Source organism: Micrasema longulum, unplaced genomic scaffold, assembly GCF_059751315.1.
Source record: "Micrasema longulum isolate JH-2025_06_02 unplaced genomic scaffold, ASM5975131v1 h1tg000109l, whole genome shotgun sequence".
NCBI classification, from domain to species: Eukaryota; Metazoa; Arthropoda; class Insecta; order Trichoptera; family Brachycentridae; genus Micrasema; species Micrasema longulum.
This window is the reverse complement of record NW_028277315.1, coordinates 1,077,666-1,091,015: the sequence shown is the minus strand read 5'-3', so window position 1 is coordinate 1,091,015 and position 13,350 is coordinate 1,077,666. Positions and strand designations below refer to the sequence as shown.

Genomic DNA, 13,350 nt, shown 5'->3' with positions numbered 1-13,350 from the left:
TGGACCGGGTGGAAAGTCCTTTTCAGGGCTATTGAGGTTGACTTGCGGTCGGCGCAGCTGTGCTCCTACCTTCCGACTTTGTCTTTGGCTCTGTCTGGGAGGGCGGCTTCCCACTTACGCCGGGAAGCTTGACTGCGGCAGACGCGGGTGACGAACCGGCGAAACTTTCATCGTGGTAACGCGTACGTTACATTTGGTCCTTCGGAGCTAAGGATCGTCGCCAGTGGTCTCCAGTCTACAACACACCTACAGCATGCCGGTCAACAGATCGCCTGTGTCGACGCGTTCGGGAACGCGTCGAGACGCCGGCACGGAGCACGAAGAGGAGCTACAGGAGCCCCAACCGGGGTCTGTACGAGCACATCAGGAGGAGCCCCAGCCAGGGCCTTCACACGACTGCCAGGAGGAGCCTCATCAAGGACTTCTGGAGGAACAAAAGGACTCGGACGAGGGATCCGCACCCTCGGAGCGGTCCATCTCATCGGCGACATTTCGCCGACAGATGGAGGAACGCGAGGCGCATCACGAGAGGCAGGTGAGCAGCCTCAACGAGATCATCGCCGCGCTGAAGGCCGCCAACGCGAGAGAGGACGCCAGACGAGACATGGCAACCCCCCTCACGCCCACCATCGAGAGGGACCTCACATCGCACGGGACGTCGGAACCGGCTCACAAGCCGCTGCCGCTGACGTCAGACGCGTCTAGGACCGACGCAGCCCTCAGTACGAGGGAGGCTGCCGCCGCACGCCACATAAGTGATCCGGAGGATACCGGAGCGGCGTACATCCAGCAGCCGAGCCACTACGACAGCAGCCGGGCGAGAGACGGGGCCGCTTGGAAGCGCCCTGTCACCGACGCGGAAGCAGCCTTCAGCACAAGGGAGGCCGCCGCCGCACGCCACACCACACGCTACGCCGCTGATCCGGAGGACACCGGAGCGGCGTACATCCATCCACCGAGCCACTACGACAGCGGCCGGGTGAGAGACGGGGCCGCATGGAAGCGCCCTGTCGCCGACACGGAAGCAGCCTTCAGAGCAAGGGAGGCCGCCACCGCACGCTACGCCGCTGATCCGGAGGACACCGGAGCGGCGTACACACTTCCGCCGAGCCACTACGACAGCGGCCGGGTGAGAGACGGGGTGCCACGGAGGCACCCGGTCGCAGAGACGGACTCCAGGACAAGGGAGGCCGCCACCGCACGCTACGCCGCTGATCCGGAGGACACCGGAGCGGCGTACACACTTCCGCCGAGCCACTACGACAGCGGCCGGGTGAGAGACGGGGTGCCACGGAGGCACCCGGTCGCAGAGACGGACTCCAGGACGAAGGAGGCCGCCAACACACGCTACGCCGCTGATCCGGAGGACACCGGAGTGGCGTACACATTTCCGCCGAGCCACTACGACAGCGGCCGGGTGAGAGACGGGGTGCCACGGAGGCACCCGGTCGCAGAGACGGACTCCAGGATGAAGGAGCCCGCCAACACACGCTACGCCGCTGAGCCGGCCTACGCCGGAGCGACAAACGCACATTTACAAGGCCGCTACAATGAGCGGCATCGGGACAATGAGGCGCCACCTGCACACAGCCGAAGGGAGGACGCCGACGTACGCTACGCCGCCGGGCCAGGCGAGCCCGTAGCGGCACGTACTATACCACTGGGGGGCTACGAGTTTCGTGACCCGGTGAGCGCGTGGGTACAACAGGGGCTACCCACGGAATACATGCCGCCGGGTGCCACCGGCGAGCCTGTGACGAAATACAGACAGCCGCCGGAGTGGCACACGTTCATGGCGAGGCAAACCGGCGCTAGGGATCTACCGCAATTCTCCGGCGACCCGCTAGAATGGCGAATATTTAAGGCGCAATTTGATCAATCGACACAGATGTGCTCCCTTACAAACGCGGAGAACATTCTCCGTCTGCAACGAGCCCTCACAGGACGGGCCAAGGCCACAGTGTCGTCTTTGCTGGTAGATCCCCGAAATGTGCCGGACATTGTTAAGATGTTAGAGGCCGCCTTTGGACACCCGGAGATCGTCGTGGACAGAGTACTGGAGCGGATAAGAAAACTCCCTAAACTGGCCGACAACGCATCCCTGGAGGCCCTGACGGACTACGCGGTCGCGATAAGAAACGTCGTATCGACCGTAGAGGGCCTCGATGGAAGCCACCTCTCCTCCCCGAAGCTTCTGTCCGAGATGACTCAGAAGCTGCCACGAGTCGAGAGGATGATGTGGATTATGTCACGAGCGGATACCGTGAGAAAAGCTACCCCCAGGGATCTGGCACTGTGGCTAGCGAGACTGACCGGTGCAATACCGAATGCGGGTTGCATCGGGATCAGCACGGAACCCGCCCGAGTGGAGAAAAGGCGTACCCAAGAAAGGCACGTGTTTCTCACTCAGGACAAAAAATGCCTGTTCTGCGACATGAGTGGACACGCATTCGGACAATGCCGGAAGTTTCTCCGGAAAACGGTAGAGGAGAGGTGGACAATTGTGCGTGCCAAGTTCGTGTGCTACGGATGCCTGGAACCGGGACACAAAACGACCACCTGTGAAGCGGCGAAGTGCGACGAGTGCCACGGGCGGCATCATCGGTCGCTACACCGCGAGAGAGGGGACAGTACGCCGAACGAGCAAGTCTTATTGACAAGGCGAACGGAAGTCCCAGTGACCTTCAAGGTAGTGCCAGTAACCTTGAAGGGCCCGCGTGGGTCAATGGAGATCCACGCACTACTAGACGAGGGTTCATCGGTAACTCTCCTCGAGGAGGATGTCGCCCGTGCAGTGGGCGCCACCGGGGCCTGCGAGGAGTTGAGACTCATCGGTGCCAGTGGGAACACGGACACGCTACAATCACAGCGTGTATCCGTAATCCTCGTTAAAGGAAACAAAGAATTTGGTGTCCAGGCACAGACGGTGCGGGTCATGGATCTGCCGCACCGCAACCGAAAGAGCACCAAGACACACGGGCCAGGCATCAAGCCGAAGATGTTAATCGGTCTTGATTACGCCACCCTAATGGTATCTACAGGCCCGCCAGTCCTACAAGAGGACGGGCGGCTAACCATCGAGACGGCCCTAGGAGCCGTCACCTACGGCGGGGCTGTGCACCCCGCCTTTGAATTACCCCCAGACGGCCAGGGTGAAAGGGACTTAGCGGAACTGGTAAAGAAGAGCTTCGCCGTTGACTCGCTAGGTGTAACCACCCTGGAACGTTGCCGCGCCGCAGATGTGCGAGCGGCGGAGCTCATGAGCAGCTCAACCACACAACTACCATCCGGACGATGGGAGACCGGTTTACTGTGGGCGAAAGACGGAGATTCTTTGCCCTGCAACCGGCAAGCAGCCATGAAGCGGCTGCACTCCCTGGAAAATAAACTACGGAAGGATCCGATACTGGCGATCGCATATCGCGCCAAGATGGCGGACTACATTGAAAAGGGATACGCCGTCAAACTAAGCCGCGAGGAGGTAGACGCCCACCATTCGCGCAAATGGTACCTGCCCCACTTCGCGGTGACAAACCCCAACAAGCCTGGCAAGATAAGGGTCGTGTTTGACGCCGCCGCCCAGTTCCAGAGGACGGCGTTGAACGACCATCTACTGACGGGACCTGACCTGCTTTCATCCCTCCTCGGAAACGTGATCCGCTTCAGAGAGGGACGAGTAGCCATCGCGGCCGACATACGGGAGATGTTCCTGCGGATAAGAATCCGGGAAGCCGACCAGCAATCGCAGCGGTTCCTATGGCGGACGCAGGACGGGCAGGAGCCCGACACGTTTGTCTTCGCGTCCATGATGTTTGGAGCGAAGTGCTCACCCAGCAGCGCGCAATTCGTGCGAAACACAGTCGCACGAGCACACGCGAAAGAATTTCCCGCCGCAGCAGAGGCGATCGAGCACAATATGTACATGGATGACTACCTAGACGCCACAGACAGCGAAGAAACAGCTGCAAGCCTGGTACGAGATGTTAGCCTCGTACTCGGCAATGGCGGGTTCCGGCTCACCGGGTGGGCTTCAAACAAACCAGATGTCCTGGAAGAAGTAAAGGCCGACGACCGGGCCAATACAGCAGTCACCATAGGGGAAGAAGTAATGACGGAGCGGGTCCTCGGGATCGTATGGGATCCCAAGAGCGACCTATTTATATTTCGGCACGGAGCCGAAAGTGCAGCCATCCCGGAGCGACCCACCAAGCGCGGCATGTTGAGCGCCGCCATGAGTATCTTCGACCCAGTAGGCTTCATTGCGTGCCTCACGATACGGGCGAAGATATTGCTGCAAGCCATCTGGAGGACAAACACAGGTTGGGACCAACCGCTGCAACCGGACCACGCCGAAAAGTGGTTGGAATGGCGCGACCTGCTGGCAGCGAACGGCTGTACAATACCGAGATGCTCGCTGCAAGGGCAGAAAGAACCCGTGACACTGCACGTGTTCTGCGACGCGTCAGAGCAGGCATGCTGCACAGTGGCATACTTTGTGGGGGCCGATACCACAAGTTTCGCAATGGCGAAGTGCAAGGTGGCCCCCCTAAAGCCTCTGTCAGTGCCTAGACTAGAACTCCAGGCAGCGCTACTAGCGGCAAGGATGGCCGCCACCATAAAAAAAGAGAGTCGAGCTCTCATCACCCAAACCGTGTTCTGGACGGACTCGAGCACGGTCCTGTGTTGGCTGCGAACCGACCCACTGCGGTACAGCACGTTCGTCGCAAACAGGCTGGGCGAGATTGACGAGCTCACAGACGTACGGGACTGGAAATGGGTCCCCACCAAGGACAACCCAGCCGACATAGGGACCCGCGACAAGGGCCCACCCGACCTTGCGAGGTCGGGACTATGGTTCGGAGGCCCCGGCTTCCTGAGAAAAGGGGAAGCCGACTGGCCGAAAGAGAAGAAGTTACTACAACAACCGGACGAGAAGACGCTGGAGCGGAAACAACCCCGCCACTTCGTGGGCCACATCAGACGGACGGAGGCCCTACCCCAGGTGCAGCGCTTCTCGTCGTGGACCCGACTCGTCAGGGCGACGGCATGGGTGCTGCGATTCATCGCACGATGCCGCCGCCACGAGTCCCTACCGTCCCCAGGGGGGACCTTTGAACTTCACGCCTCAGAAACACGGGCCGCAGAAATCATGCTGCTGAAGCGGTCCCAGGAGACGGCTTTCGGAGAAGAGCTGGAGCTCCTGAGACGAAAGGCGCCTATCCCACCGCACAGCCGCCTCCACGCAGCGGCACCCTTCTTAGACGAAGAGGGAGTCATCCGGATGGGAACGCGCATCCAAGCGGCACAGAGCTTCGCAGAGGACTGCAGCGCGCCGCCTATCATGGACGGGACCTGCCCATACACCCGGCTGCTGATCACGCACAGCCACCGGAAGGGTGGCCACCCGGGAGTCGAGAGGACGATCGCCGACCTGAGAACCAGCTACCTCATCCTGCGACTCCGCGGGGCTGTGAGGAAGATAACACGATGGTGCCCGCTGTGTAAAATGCTGCGCAGCCGGCCCCAACCCCCGCTGATGGGGCAACTGCCTGAGGCCCGACTGGCCTTCAGGACGCCGCCGTTCACGCACTGCGGGCTTGACTTCTTCGGGCCGATGATGATCACCAACGGCCGAAGAAAAGAAAAGCGCTATGGGGCACTGTTCACCTGCCTCACCACACGCGCGATCCACCTGGAGCTAGCGTCGTCCCTCGAAAGCGACTCCGCCATAATGGCCATAAGAAGGATGGCCGCCCGCAGAGGCTGCCCACACGCGTTATACTCGGACAACGCTACCAACTTCAGGGGAGCGGACAAAGAGCTGAAACAGGCCGTAGACGAGCTCCTGGCGGACCCCAGAATGCTCGCCGAACTTACAGTTCGCAAAATTGAGTGGAAATTCATTCCGCCCTCATCACCTCATATGGGGGGAGCGTGGGAAAGACTCGTGAGATCTGTAAAACGAGCCCTCCACGCAACCCTCAACGAGCAGGCTCCAAGAGAGGAGACCCTCAAAACCATATTGGCTGAAGCAGAGTACACCGTGAACAATCACCCGCTCACGCATGTGTCAACCAAGCCCAACGACGAAGCACCGCTGACCCCGAACCACTTCTTGCTCGGGTCAGCCAACACACAGCCAACTCTGGCATATTATAACAAAAGGGAAGAAGGGGCCTGCCTTCATAAGCAATGGAGGATCGCCCAGAAAATGGCCGACATGTTTTGGCGCCGATGGCTGAGGGAGTATCTTCCCACCTTGGCGCACAGGAAGAAATGGCGCGAGCCCGCGCCTCCAATACAGGTCGGGGACCTCGCGCTCATCATGGACCCAAATCTGCCGCGGAATTCTTGGCCTCGCGGCAGAGTCACCCGTGCAGAACCAGCAGCTGACGGACAAGTACGAGTCGTCGAGGTGCGGACCACCAACGGCACCTACACCAGACCAGCGGTGAAGATCGCCGTACTAATGAAGGAAGAGGAACAACGCGCCCAGCAGGAAAATAGTACAGACTAGCTGCACGGGGGGAGTGTTCCGGACGCGTAAAATCAAATAAATTAAAATAATACAATAATTAGAAAGGATCCCCGGTAAATGTATAGAACTGATGGCTGGGCTCTCAATAAAGATAAAATGGTCACTTTCGAGCCTGGCCTCAGTATTACCGGGGAAAAATAGCTAGGTTAAAATGAATAAAATGTACAAAAATATATTATGTAAATGTCATGTTGCGCGCGTCGCGGCTGCCGACGAAATGGCCCGTACGGGCATTGAGCGCCCGTATTTACGCCACCTGCGGCCGGCGGCATGTAGCGAGTGGCGGGGAAAGATTACCCCCACCACTCCGAGGCAGCCGGCGCGGGTGGGATGGCCGACTCACGGAGCCCGACGCGCACCGCTTTATAAGGCGGTCAATTGGAGATATTAAATCAGTTGAGTTCCTAACTCTGAACAGTTCACACGTGTTTTATTCCGTTCTCCGTCCTGTTCGCCTTCCTGCACTTCGCTCTTCGCTCCGCTCTGCCTGCTGACTGCCTTCGCCTCTCTGCACCACTTGGACCGGGTGGAAAGTCCTTTTCAGGGCTATTGAGGTTGACTTGCGGTCGGCGCAGCTGTGCTCCTACCTTCCGACTTTGTCTTTGGCTCTGTCTGGGAGGGCGGCTTCCCACTTACGCCGGGAAGCTTGACTGCGGCAGACGCGGGTGACGAACCGGCGAAACTTTCATCGTGGTAACGCGTACGTTACAGTAGCATTATTACGGAATTACCGAGAATTTCACAATCTTCAAACAAAGGTAATACACCCATTTGTGCCCACACGCGTTGGGCGTTTTTGCTTTTCATTATATTCGTTTACTGTTTATGTACGTACATTACGGTGCCTACTTAAGTTTTGATATTTTTATTTGACTTCCGACAGTGATCGCTTTTTTAAGTTTTAATCGATGACAGCCTATATAGGTCGCCCTTTAAGTTTTTTACAAAATGAGTCAAATAGTTTTTTTATTACAATTTGATTAATTTTCGAGCGAATTACCTTTATGTTTTATACACTTTTGCGTGGGTTTGTACTAATTTGTACGTTTTTCGACTGTGAAAGCGGTATCTCTAAAACATGGGAGGCTTTGTCAGCTTCTTGAGGTGATAAAAATCGATGTACACGCATGTTTTATTTGACATTCAGGAACACAAGAAAGTCATTAAGTAATAAATCAGGTGAATACAGGTTTTTTTGTTTTTTGTTGTTAATAGACTATTAAACTTAGCCAAAAGTTTTTTATTTTCGAAATAACTCCGCATGTGACGTCAGAGGGTATTTTCCACTTATTCTCATTCAGTTCTTCCCATTGGTCCATCCAAAGCAAGCAAACCGGAAATCCTCCATAGCTTTAAAATCATAGGTTGAATTATATGAACCAGTGACGCCATTCAAAGTAGTCCGTTTTTATTAAAATGATTTATTTTTTTTGTACATTTTTAGGAAACTTTGCGGTAAAATTTAATGCTCCATTTTTTACCGCGCGCAAAAAAAAAAATATTGTATCCAATTTCCCGACGGGCTAAAGTTCCTCATTGTTAAGTGTGCTGTGTCTGAGTCTGAGTCTGTGTTTGTGTGTGCTGTGCTGTGTAAGTGAGAGCTGGCTTGTCATGGTGAAGGATTATGCGAGGTTGTTTTTTAATTGTTGTTTTCAAATGTTATTAATGACTTCTGGTGAACAAATTGATGTTACTATTCAGCATGAACTTTTCTTCGACCTTCTAAAAAAATGGTTTTGACATGTCAAGTTCAACCGAAGAAACTAATATTCTATTAGATATGCATTAAACGAACAACTTTTGTTGGATTCAGTTCATCTTGGTTTACCCAAACAGTTGATTATTGCTTAATTTTTTGCTCGCACGATTATATCCATGTTTCATTATTTCTAAAAATGTTGTATGCAAATTATGCGGCTGCTCGGCCAAATTTTTCGATAATTTTCCGACTTCAATTGACACGAGCCTTTTTATGTCAAGTTACGCGAAACTCATACTTTTTAGCATATCCTTTCCACAACGAAATGATCACGAATCTATTGCAGTAAGGGTTTTGAACGAAGTTAGTCGTAAATTTTACCGCAGTTTGCACTCACGTAAAAGATTGCATAATTTTATCCCAATTATTGTTAAGCAAACATTAGTCCAGAGCTTACTTCTTCTACTTAGAAAATATGTGTATGTTATTCAGATGCCAACTCTGAATCGCTTGATAAGTTGGATCGATTGCAGAATATTTTTATACGTTATATCTATAATCTTCACAAATTCGACCACATAACCAAATATCGCACGCAACTACACTGGCTCAGTATCAGGCATAGAAGAAACATTCATATTCTATCACTTCTTCACAGTATTTTAAATAATCCCACTTCGCCTGTTTATCTGAGAGAGCTCATCCAACCTCTTTCACAACACGGACTATCTCTTCGTTCTAGTAACGAGAGAACCCTTTTAATACCCTGTCATCGCTCTAATTATTTCGCCTCTTCTTTCACAGTAGTAGCCGCTTGATTGTGGAATAATCTACCCACTAATGTTAGAGATGCCCCTTTTTTATTTACATTCAAATCAAAATTAAAATGTCACTATCTAAATACGTGATTTGTTCATTTCTCCTTCTTCTTTCCTTCTTATTTTCTCTCCTCTCTTCATAGTATGGTGTTTTTTTTTTTTAGTTAATTTTTGTTTTCCAAACATTCTAACTGTTGTGTTGATTTGATTATTCACTCTGTTCACAAAAGTGTTATTATCTGAGTTTCACTTTTCTATGGCTAGCTGCTTTCTGCATAACTACGTTTAATTATCTTTTTTCTCTAACTGAAGTATAAATAACGTACTTATAAGAAGATAAATAAATATAGTGTTCATGCGGCTCGCCTGTGGAATCATCTCCCATACACTATCAAAGATGTTACTACAGTATCTCTGTTTTAATCCCGTCGGAAAAAACATCTCCTTTCTCTTCCTGATTCCTACCCAATTTTAGTTTTTTAACTTCACAAAAGTCAACAGATGTTAGAATTTAAATAAAACGCTTGTTCAAACATAAGCAGAATGGTGAATGCTACACAGCGTCTAAAGTGGCCCTATTTTTTATGTATTTATTAGACATACGTCTAAAGCCAATTACAAAAATTATACGAAGAAACATATTTATTGATTTATTTTACAGAAACAAACAGAAGACAATGAAATAATAACATAAAAAAGATACGGTTTAAAGACAGACCAGCGAAGTTTCTAAATAAAAATCATACATATCAAATTAATTGTGGCACAACAAAAGGGTGTGTTTATGTGTATTTGTATGAGAGTAAGTTTATAGGTGTGTTTGTGTGTATGTGTGTGGGAGTAAGTGGTCAGGTGTGTGCAAGTGTGAGTATGTGAATAACATAAAACTATGTAGCAAAGACAAACAAGGGCAATAAATAATAATATAAAATATATTCATAAACACGATTAGCATATAAGACTTCTAGCTAACCCATGCCAATCCGTCTTCATTCCATACTGTGTTAATGGCGAAGAGATAGATACCTACGAAAAGCTGGAAGATCTATCCAAAAAAATTCCATGTTGTGTGACGAATTGACTAATGTACACATTCTGGAGATTGGGGAATAAAAACAAATGATGCCCTTAGAAGACTTGATAAATAGCAGATTTTGAATTCTGGTGACATGGTTGGAATATGAAATGAAATTGATTGCAATAGAGATGGGACATCGCTTATAGCATAAGTATTTTGAAAATGGATTAAATGTCAAGAAATTAAAAAAGATGTATTTTAAATTGTTCTTAAGCCAGCTAATGACAGATCATTAGTAACGAGAACATTTTTTAAAAGGCTATAAAAAATGGATAGTGGAGCTAGGTAGAAGTAAAATGGATTGTCTCATTCGCCCATACCAATATTATTAAGTGTATAGCTTATGTTAGGTTTTGGTTATTTTCATTGTGTGTTTTGTAATATAAATAATGTACACAAATACCTAGTTTTTAAAACTGTCTGAATATTTTGTTAAAATTTTAATAATTCTCTGTTTTTTAAGTTGGTCTTCTTTGTTTATTCTCAAGTGTACAAACATTTCAAAAAAGTAAATTGTTGAGTTAGTGTCCTCGGCACGGGAAACCCCAGTGAGGTCACATTATTTTTCTTATTAATTATAGTTTGTAAGAGAAAAATATGAATAAATAAATAAGCATTGTTAATGCGTAGAATTCAATATTCCCTTCTCTTAATGCTCTACATTTCTGTTTAAAAATATGAATTTATGTATGTTTAAATTGAAATGTTAAGCGAAAACACAATTAAACTTTCTGGACGAAGACTTGAATTCAGTCAATTCCACACAAAAAATACCCCTTCACAAACTTGTTCAAAAACTTTTGCAACATAAGTTGTAAAAGACATACAATATTTTACTTTTTTACACTTCTCGGATCAATAGTTGAAATAAGTACCGCTAAAGTGTTAAAGGTCTCCTCAGAGTTTGAAACAAAGTTGGTATAAGTTTTTTTGGGTGTATATTGGATTCACAAACTTCTACGTACGAAAGTGTATGTAAAATTTGTCTCAAATATTCAAAAAAGAATCAAAAGTTTTTCAATATTATTTCCCATTTCCGTTTCCATCTATACGAATGGGTTTTATAAATCGACACTTCCTACGCATAACATTGTAACCCACAAACGCGATTTTAAAGAAGGAATTAAATATAATTTTGTTTTTAAATTTATGTTTAAAGCATTAACTTTGTGGTCAAAATTTAAACTAACGTTAGTAAATATTACTATATAACTACGTACCGACTTTTTCAGTCTACCGGCTTCGAGACGCGCCGGTCTCTTCGGATCTGACCGGATCGGATCGGATCGGATGCCTACCAATTCTTCAATATAAGATTAAATATTTTGTAATTATACGACCTACATACGCATAATGAGTTAGAAACTACTTTTTTGCCAACCCATACGAATGCAGTCGATTGAAAACCAATTTCGAGTGCCCCAAAGCACTTGGTATTTTTTAAAATTTTAGTTTAAAATTTACAACACTGTTCAATGTTATGATGATGACGTATGAACAAATGTGCAACCAATATAACTGTACTAATTTTTTATCAAATCAAATTAATTTTCACTAGAAACATGATTTCATAAAATACGCATTTGAAAAATGTTTTATACAATACTTTTTTAAAATCCATTAAATGAATACGAAATATTTCTAATAACATGTGGATGTGAGTTATGTCAAAGGCAAATAATAATTATCAATGTTGCAGTGTCTCAGTACAACATTTTCTTTTTTTTTTCATGTCTATATATGAGCTTGATTCGCATTAATCTTGAGTATGCCTCATGCGTATGGAGTCCGCAATATCAAAATCATATAAATTCCATAGAATCTGTTCGCAAAAAGTTCAAAATTTCTAACCCACGTTCAAATTCAAATTACGGGCAACTTCTAAGTCTTTTTCATTTTAATTCTCTGATAAAACACCGCGTTGTTTTCGATGTAAAATTTCTGTATAAAATATTAAACTACAAAGTGGATACTAACCTCCTCAATAAAATACAAATAAATGCGGGATTGAGAACACTCAGACATCGGGAAATATTTAAACTGCCTTTGTTTTCAAATAATGCTACATACCACACACCGATGGCCCAAATGTGTCGGGAATATAATATTTACTGCCGAAACAATAATTTTTTTATTTTTAATGATACTCTCTCAGCTTTTGCGAATTATTTTATTTTATTTATTATTTATTTGACACTTTATATACATATACAATAAATATAAATATAAGGGCGGGCATATTGCCTTAATGCAATTTCTTCCTACCAACCCAAACCGTTCAGTTTGAGAAAATTATAAATACATGGACATATTGAATCTTACAATTTTATACAAAAAATTAAAAGCAAAGATTAACAAAAATAAATATAAAAAAATAACACTATACTATGAAGAGAGCAGAGGGGATGGGAAGGAAAGAAGAAGGATAAAGGAACAATTTAAATATTTAGATAGTGACATTTCAATCTTGACTTAAATGTTAATAAAGAAGGGGCGTCTCTAACATTAGTGGGTAGATTATTCCACAATCGAGCGGCTACTACTGTGAAAGAGGAGGCAAGAAAATTAGAGCGATGACAGGGTATTAAAAGGGTTCTCTCGTTACTAGAACGAAGAGATAGTCCAGTCCGTGTTGTGAAAGAGGTTGAATGAGCTCTCTCAGATAAACCGGCGAAGTGGGATTATTTAAAATATTGTGAAGAAGTGATAGAATGTGAATGTTTCTTCTATGCCTGATACTGAGCCAGTGTAGTTGCGTGCGATACTCGGTTATGTGGTCATATTTGCGAAGATTAAAGATATAACGAATCAAAACGAAAAAGATATAATAATCTCTTTGGAATAAATCTTATTCAATAAGTACACACATATAACTTATTTTTTATTGCATATTTTATCCTGAATAAAAAAAATATTTAAAATATATATATATATGTATTACAACTTAATATATAAATCTATATTGTGTAATTCTATAATTGAAGATACATATGCATGTAAAATAGTATCGACGAATGCTTTCAAATTGTATGTTTTTTAGTACGTATCTTTGTTGAATTACCTAATAAAATAAATAAGATAAATAATATTCTATACACAAAATATTCAACGAAAGAAGTAAAGGAACCGTAAAGGTTTGTGGCAGGAGAGCCACAGAGATGGATTTGTTAGTGTTGCCACTTTCTCAATCGTCTTTGTAATAAAATTGTTTGAGGGT

At 46.9% G+C, this 13,350-nt stretch overlaps 1 protein-coding gene across 1 annotated transcript; it reads left to right on the top strand.

Moving 5' to 3' along the window:
• The first annotated feature begins 253 nt into the window (after window positions 1-253).
• On the top strand, window positions 254-6,517 carry LOC148284576 (uncharacterized). The gene is made up of 2 exons (XM_088238015.1): window positions 254-755; window positions 1,455-6,517. The coding sequence occupies exons 1-2, from the start codon at window positions 254-256 to the stop codon at window positions 6,515-6,517; spliced, it is 5,565 nt and encodes a 1,854-aa protein (XP_088094141.1).
• Window positions 6,518-13,350: the final 6,833 nt, after the last annotated feature.